Source organism: Phalaenopsis equestris, unplaced genomic scaffold, assembly GCF_001263595.1.
Source record: "Phalaenopsis equestris unplaced genomic scaffold, ASM126359v1 Scaffold000002, whole genome shotgun sequence".
NCBI classification, from domain to species: Eukaryota; Viridiplantae; Streptophyta; class Magnoliopsida; order Asparagales; family Orchidaceae; genus Phalaenopsis; species Phalaenopsis equestris.
In genome coordinates this window covers 78,840,010-78,848,383 of record NW_018164444.1, presented here as the reverse complement: position 1 = coordinate 78,848,383, position 8,374 = coordinate 78,840,010, and the positions used below count along the sequence as shown (strand labels likewise).

The 8,374-nt window shown below is 37.1% G+C and overlaps 1 protein-coding gene across 1 annotated transcript in view; it reads left to right on the top strand.

The window, feature by feature from the left end:
* The window catches only part of LOC110023833 (WD repeat-containing protein 48), a 79,499-nt gene that overhangs the window by 27,240 nt on the left and 43,885 nt on the right, over positions 1-8,374 (top strand). The window contains exons 12-13 of the mRNA XM_020723446.1: positions 6,318-6,413; positions 6,599-6,664. Of these exons, the coding sequence (XP_020579105.1) occupies positions 6,318-6,413; positions 6,599-6,664 (162 nt within the window). The remainder of the gene's footprint in view (positions 1-6,317; positions 6,414-6,598; positions 6,665-8,374) is intronic.

Sequence of the window (8,374 nt, the reverse complement as noted above, 5' to 3'; positions counted from 1 at the left end):
GCTTCAGTTGTAGATAATGCCACAATAGACTGAATTGTTGATTTCCAACATATAGGTCCTCCACCAAGAGTAAACACATACCCAGTTATAGACCTTCCGCCATCCAAATCACCTGCTTAGTCTGAATCAACGTACCCCACAACTGAAGGATCATTCTGCTTACTGCTAAAAATAATTCAATATCCTACAGTATCTTTCAGTCATCTTTCAGGTTTAGCCATGTCCATAACATACATCAAGCAGCCAACTGCACTGGCATATAGAACCTTTGCCATGTCTTCAATTTCTGTATCAGTCTAAGGACACTGTTATGAAGAAAGCTTAAAATGATTTGTCAAAGAAGTGCTCACAGGCTTTGCATTGCTCATCTCAAACCTTTCTAGCACTTTCTCAACATAGCCTCGTTGAGATAGACATAATCATCTTGAGTCTCTGTCTCGATGAATTTCCATTTCAAGAATTTTATTCGTAGGTCCCAAGTCTTTCATGTCAAATTCTTGGCTCAATAAAAAGCTTTCAAACCACAGACATTATTCATATTCTTTGCAGCAATCAGTATATCATCAACATACAAAAAAAAAAAAATAATAGAACCATCATCAAGGCTCTTCACATAAACACAACAATCATACTCACATCGTCTGTAGTCAATCTGCATCATATAAGAGTCAAACCGGTTGTGCCATTATCTTGGAGACTGTTTCAACCCATGCAACGATTTCTTTAAACTGCAAATTAGATACTTCTGTCCAGGTTGAGTGAACCCTTCTGGCTGCTCCATGTAAATCTGTTCCTCCAAATCACCATGCAAGAAAACAGTTTTAACATCCATCTGCTCCAAATGCAAATCCCAAATAGCTACTAATGCAAACACTGCCCTGATTGAAGTATGTCTGACCACAAGAGAAAAAATTTCATCATAATCTATCCCCTTATGATGTGAAAATCCTGTTGCTACCAGTCGAGCCTGGAACTTTTTCCCTTCATTTTCTGATACTGCTGGTTTCCTTTTGTACACTCACTTGCAACCCTCTGAAAGCTGAACTAGCTCGCAAGTGCAATTTTTCTGCAAAGACTCCATCTCCTCAACCATTGCACCCATTCATTTCTCTCTCCTGGCTAGTGATAGCTCCTTGAAAAGTGGCTGGATCATCGCTGCTGATGAGAAGGGCACAAGAGACCAAGTCTTCATAACTCAATCTGCTAGGAGGAAATTTTCTAGGAGGCCTTACATGGGTGCGTCTCTGTCTATCTCTGGCTATATTATAATTCTGCAGATCATTTGGAATTTGGAATAGAATCACCAGGAGAATCACCAGGTGTTGGATTTAAACTTTCACCTCTCTCAGAAGTTACTGACTGCTGTTTTAAATCCATCTGCAATGCATCTGATCTGGAACTGTTCCCTGACACATTGTCTTGATTCAGTTGTAACATAAATTGCTCATCAAAAACTGCATCTCTACTGATCACCATCTTCTTTGCAATCAGATCTCAAAACTTGTATCCTTTCACTCCTTTCTTGTAGCAAAAAAAGATGCACTTCTTGGATTTTGCATCAAGTTTGGCTACATCAAGTTTGTATCTTTCATCTCCAGGTACATGCACATAAGCAGGACATCCAAAAATCCGTAAATGATCAAATTTAACTGGATTACTTGTCCATACCTCTTCTGCGACCTTGCCACCGATGCTCGAGGTGATTTATTGATGAGATAGCATGCCATATTCACAGCTTCTGCCCAGAAACTCTTAGAAGGCCCTGCGTTCAGTCTTAAGCACCTTGCCCTTTCAGTTAATGCCCTGTTCATCCTTTCTGCCACACCATTCTGCTGTGGTGTCTTTCGCACAGAAAAATGCCTCTGAATCCCATACTCCTCACAGAACTTCTGAAACTGCGAATCTGTGTACTCTGTGCCATTATCAGACCTCAAATACTCGATCTTTCTATCAGTTTGATTCTCCACCCCAGCTTTCCATAGCTGAATTTAGATAATACTTCAGATTTCTGTTTCAAAAAATACATCAAAAATTTTCTGGAGAAATCATCAATAAAGGTAACGAAATACTGAGATACTCCCAATGATAACTCCCTAGTAGGGCCCCATACATCAGAATGCACATAATCAAGAATTCTTTCAGTTTTGTGCTTTTCAGTCATAAAACTGACTCTAGTATGTTTTCCAAGAATACAAAACTTACAAAGATCGAGCTTGCAAATTTTAACCCCATACAACCGATTTCTTCTATGCAATTCTGCCATCCCACGTTCACTGAGATGACCCAGACGCATGTGCCATAGCTTTGTGCTGTCATTATCGGACTCAACAGAATGAACTCCACCTACAACTATACTCCTTAACTGTCTGTAGATATTACCTGCAGTTAATTTTTCTTTCATCACCATCAGTGCACCCTTAACAATTCTGATGGTTTCCCTACCCTCATCAGCCTTAATCAGCCTTAGGAATAAAAGTAAAGTGTCCAAGGAAATCAAATTCTTCTTCATATCTGGAATATGTCTGACATCACATAACGTTCTAACTGTGTCATCATAGATTTGAATTCTGACTTCTCCAATACCAAATATATTGCAGCATCTATCATCACTCAAATAGACTGAGCCTGAATTAATTGACCTGTCTGAAGTAAACCACTCCCTCTTAGGTTTTATGTGATAATAACACCCTGAATCAAGAATCCATGCATCCGTGATCTGAGTTGATGAAACTGAGAGCATATCGCGATCACCACAATCTGAGTTATCATTCTGCACCACATTTACAAACTTCGATGAAGTATCACATTTCTCCCCAGTCTGCTTCTTCAGCTTTAGACAATCTATCTTCATATGACCTGACTCCTTGCAACTGTAGCAATGAATTGTCTTTTTGCCTTTGGACTTCGATCTGAAATTTCGCCTTCCAGAATCCTCATTCTCTTTCTTCCTTCCACGATCATGCTTACTCTTCACATATAAACTGTCACCATTGTCGCTGTGAGAGCTTTTTCCTGCATTCTGCTTCCGCTGGTTGTGAGCCAACAACGCTGCAGTAATCTCATGAACTTTGATAGTTCTTTCCCATATGTCAGAGTAGTTATCAGGTGTTCATAGGAAGAGGGCAATGAACACAACAAAATCATCGCTCGATCTTCATCCTCAATACTCACATCAAGCCGTGACAGGTCTGTGATTATCTGATTGAAGCCATTAACATGCTGCGCCATATCAGACCCTTTTTGCATCTTTAACCCATACAGTTTTTGCTTCAGATACAACTTGTTCGTCAGAGATTTAGCCATAAACTGAGTTTCCAATTTCTTCCAAACTTCTTCTGGAGATTTCAGATTCATCAGATTCATCACGTGATACATAACATAACCTCGTCTGCCAAACATAGACGAATCGTTGCTGTCGCTCACTGTTGCAGTTCTTCTCAATCGTCATCTTCCATGATATCTGGTTTCGTTACCCGCAAAACTTTCAAGATTCGCTGTTGCGCCAACAAATCTTTCACTCTGGTTTGCCACAGTCTGAAGTTACCAGTTCCGTCGAACTTCACCACCTCGAATTTCGCACCAGAAAATGCCATCTGAAAATTAAACCTACAACGAAACTTTTTTGTAAAAAATTCTTCTACAAAAATCTTTGCAAACCTTTTTTTTTTTTTTGAAAAAAAAAATTGAAATATGTTCTTGATTAAACTTCCTTAATCAAGACCCCCTTAATTAAAATTATAATTTTAATTAACAAATTTCAAAAAACTTTACTTCCTTCTCCGCAAGGGAATATTCTTCTGTCTTCTGGTACGAATCTTTGAATATCTGCAAGCCAGCAGCAAAGGAAAGTTCCGAATTATTTTATTGCCTCCTCCATTCCTTCCCTTTTCTGGATCACGCCTATTCCGCCCAAGCACTGTTCCCTTCCTGCGAGCGCCGCGATCCACGAATAGGAACAGTGCTTCTGCGTCCGCGAACTCGTTCCCTTTCTGTGAGCGCCGCGATCCAAGAACAGGAACAACGCTTCTGCGTCTGCAAACTCTTTCTTCCGCAGAACGCCGCGATCCACGAACTTGATCTGCTCGCACAGGAATACCTTTTGCCGTGATCCCAAGCAAAATCTGCGCTCAAACCCCTAGTCGAACTCCTTCCTGCGTAGATCCGCCGAAGTCCGTCCTTGCCCTCGAACCTTGGCTATGATTTGTAAAACCTGGCCGCCAAACTTCTTCTTGCGCCGATGAAAATTTTCTTCCCCTCGAAACAGTCTCTGATACCACTTGTTAAGAAAATTAGTGCGAAGAAAAACAGTAACGCGACACAAATCCAGAAGAACACAAATCCAGAAGAACAAATCCAGAAGAATACAGAGATTTAACGAGGTTCGACAAAGATGCCTACGTCCTCGGGAGCAGAGCGACGATTCCTTTCTCTATTCAGAAAAGAGTTTATAGAAATAAGGGATACCTCTTGGGGTTACTAACAGACTTATTTATAACCCCAAGAGTAAATCTTAGGCACAATATGTAATTACAACATTACCCCTGTTCCATACCGCGAGGCTTTGCCCCCGCACCCCAACCTACGTAGCTTCCCAATTTGGACAGATTCTTCAATTTGGACAGATTCTTCCGCTCCGCTCCGCTCCGCTTCGATCCAACATATGTCCTTATATGGTATATGAGCCATACCATAACAGATAAATAACATCTCGAGAGCGAGATACATCTGGAGCATCACTCAGACTCTTGGATACAATCCTAGGCGGAAAAAGAGAGATGCCGATGGCTGTCCCGATACAAAACAAACGAAAAACTACAAGCCTAAATGCTACAAAACAAATAAATAACCCGAGGATAACTAGGAGTGGTCCTCTCAATAGGGAAGGAGTAGTTCCCTTACTAGAGCTGGTTGAGCCCTCATAAAATTTCGATAGGTTTGGTGCAGCCTTCTGGGATGCGAACATTTGCCACAATACTTTGACGCCCAGCTTTATTCTCCCGGGGTTGGGTAAGTTTCGACCTCATTCGTCAAAGTTTCTGTTTGCTCATAGTACATAGTCAGGTTGGCCCTATTGAAGGTAACGAAAATGTTATAATTTCTTAGAGGGTTTTTAATTGTGCCTCTTGATGCACATGTGAGTATAAGTTGGTGGTAGATGAGGATGAGGGTTTCTATTATGAAAAAAAATTGAGAGAGCGAGAGTCATGATTTATCAAGGGATGGAATTAAATTTCCCCCCTTTTTTGTTTGATGCTTGATTGGACGAAACCAATGTAAATTCACAGGGATAGATTGGTCTGATACATGAGAAAGAATTAAAAAAAAGATAATAACATTAGTTTAATATTAAAGTTATTTTTTTAATATTTTGAAACAAATTATTTGTTTGGTACGATAACAAATTATTTGTTCAGACTGATTGTTCCTCGTGATTTCTCGTTACTTTCTCGAGTTGAATGTGTTGGCACCTTATGGATGAACTAAGTTTTATCCTTTTCTTGTGCTACAAAACATTCAATAATAGCTTCTTCTAAGGTGATTTAGAGGCTCTAAATGCTTTGATGTAGCCCGATTTATGAAAGGAGTGATGTTTAGACAATTTTGGTTGCATTTGAGATGTTTTGATCCCAACTCACGCAACAATGCTTCCGTTGTTTGAATCTTTTTGTTGTGTTTGATCGAATCGATGTCAGCTGTCTTTTTCTTAATGATTTTGGTTCTTTGAATGCATTGACCAATCTGTTTCGTGGATGGGTGATGATTGATTGATCTTCGATTTGTATATCGTATTTTGAAGTAAATTTGCATGATGCTGAGTACTTTATATTTTATTGCAGTTGACACAAATGTAATTCAAAATTAGCTTAGGAAGTTACTCTACGTGACCATAGAAACTCAAATGGGAGAACGTTTCCCCATTTTCACGTTTAGGGCAGAGTAGATTCATTAGAATATATGATTGTTGAAAACTATTCACAAAAATAACTTCAGTACTGCTATTATTCCTAATTTTGCAATGGATTTATCTTTATCAGCCTTTCTTGTTATTTCTATAGTATGGCAAGTTGATATTGCATATGTAGACAAGGTTTTAAAAGATTTGTTTAAATGTGGCTATGATTCCTAATGTTTTTGAAGCTTTGTTCTCATTAGGAATTTGGAACTGACAATGGACGCAATTTTTTAATTTCATATTTGTTTGTGTTTTTTTGGTCAGTTGAATATAACTCTGCATGCAATAGATTGTTGTGTTCTAATGGGCTCTTGTTTCTCCTTAATTTTGTGATTGCAAGTTTTGACATTTATTGCTTTAACAGGCTCCAGTTTACAAGGAACCATCATTTACCATACCGGGCATTCCAGCAGTTGTGCAACATGAAATTTTGAACAACAGAAGACATGTTCTAACCAAGGTAAATGTGATGACTTTTATTTTTCGTGTACTATGGGCATGGTTTTCAAATTCCCGCTGATTGAAATATGAAAACATTTGGCAGCATGCATTTGCTATTCTGATTTCCAACATTGTTGGGATATGAAGGCAGCAGCTGCTGCAACCTATGATCTATGCTTTCTTAATTCATGACATTTTTAACAGGATGCAGCAGGTTCTGTAAAGCTGTGGGAGATCACTAGGGGAGTCGTGATTGAGGACTATGGCAAGGTTTCTTTCATATTAGCTCATCTTACTGCATTTTTGGTATATCTGTTTTTAGAGTGTTTTTTTTAGCATTTATATACATGCCACACAATTCTTATGAATTTACAAATCTAGCACCGGAATTTTACTGTTTACATTTATAACACCCAAACGTCTAATATCACATAAAAAATACCACCATTTTAACTTTTAAAAAGTGAAATACTAAGGTGGTATGTATGAAAAATTAAAGTTTTAGTGTTAGATATGTAAATGCATAGGAATTGAGTGCTATGCATGTAAATTTTTTTTTTGAGTTATATTTGTAACTGATGTTCTTACTTGCTTGAAATTGTTCTTTCAGCTGCCATAAGTTGAGAAGCTTGTTTTTAAGAATTTAGTTTATGAAAACTTTCATAACCATTTGCTGTGATCGGAAAATGCAGTAACAATACATTGTTGAATGTTTTCATTCAAATTTATTATTCTTTTCTTGTTTTTTCCCTCAGTAAATCTTAAAGTTTAATAGTGCCGACCAGCTTAGTTGAAAATATATAGACCAACTTATATATTCAACGGGCATAACAAATTTTGACAACATTTTCTTTCACTGTCATCCATTGATACCGGCTAAGTTGGTTTTTTAATTTGTGCGTGTAAAAGTTTTACTTGCTTATGCGCTGTAGCACTAAAATCATGTTGCACTCGATTAACTTGTACTTTTAACTTATTCCCTTGAACATGATTTTTCTAAGATGCCATTGGTCATATTTTTTCAATTTGGCGATTTCTTGTGGCATTGATTAATCTTAAGAATATTGTCTTTAACGTAATAGGAATCTAACTGCTCATTTTTATTGAAAAACTTGGCTAACCTATTTTATTGAATGAAAAGAAAGATTAGAAAGATGATTACAAACGAACATGAGAAACACAGGATAGTCCGACTAAAGATGCACATTTAAACTGACCAGAAAAAAATTGAAATGGGGCATTATGAAAGCTTTTTTGCCTATATAAATTTTTTAATTTTTTGCAACTTCTCTTTAGCATTTTTTATCCCAAAATAAGTAAGAATAATAATGTTGAACCTAAAAATCTTTTCTTTTTTTTATTACTAACATTTTGCATTCCTTCATTTCAAATGTTATAAATGGAAGAAAATAAGATCACATACCAGTGCACTTTGAAATCATTTCTCCTAGCAGAGAATGGTGAATCCGAGTTTACAAAATGACAGATTGTTGAAGATTCATGATGGAATAAGCTTTACCTTTTGGAAGGATAAATGAGTTATTCCTCGATACTCAATTTAGTTATCTTTTCTTGTCTTTCTAAGAGTTATAATAATTTTGTTGCTTCATTCTATTGTTCTTGGGTGACATGAGCTATATAGATGGATTATTTGTTTTCACGTTAATGATTGAAAATAACCATGTCTCTTGTTTGCAAAATAAATTTCACCAATTCATTTAGAGCATTGAAATTATGAAAAGGAGACCTCCTGGGTGGCGCTGTGAATTTAGCTCGAATATCATTAATCGACTTGAATTTTGCTTTGATCGAGATCGGATCAAAATAAAAGAGCCGAGCTATGAGCCTAAAGTTTAGATCAAATTTATTTTCTAGCCAATTTTGAGCCATACATTGATCCGATTTCGAGTTGAAACGTCCTATTATATATATATATATATATATATATATATATATATATATCATAAAAAAATAAAATAT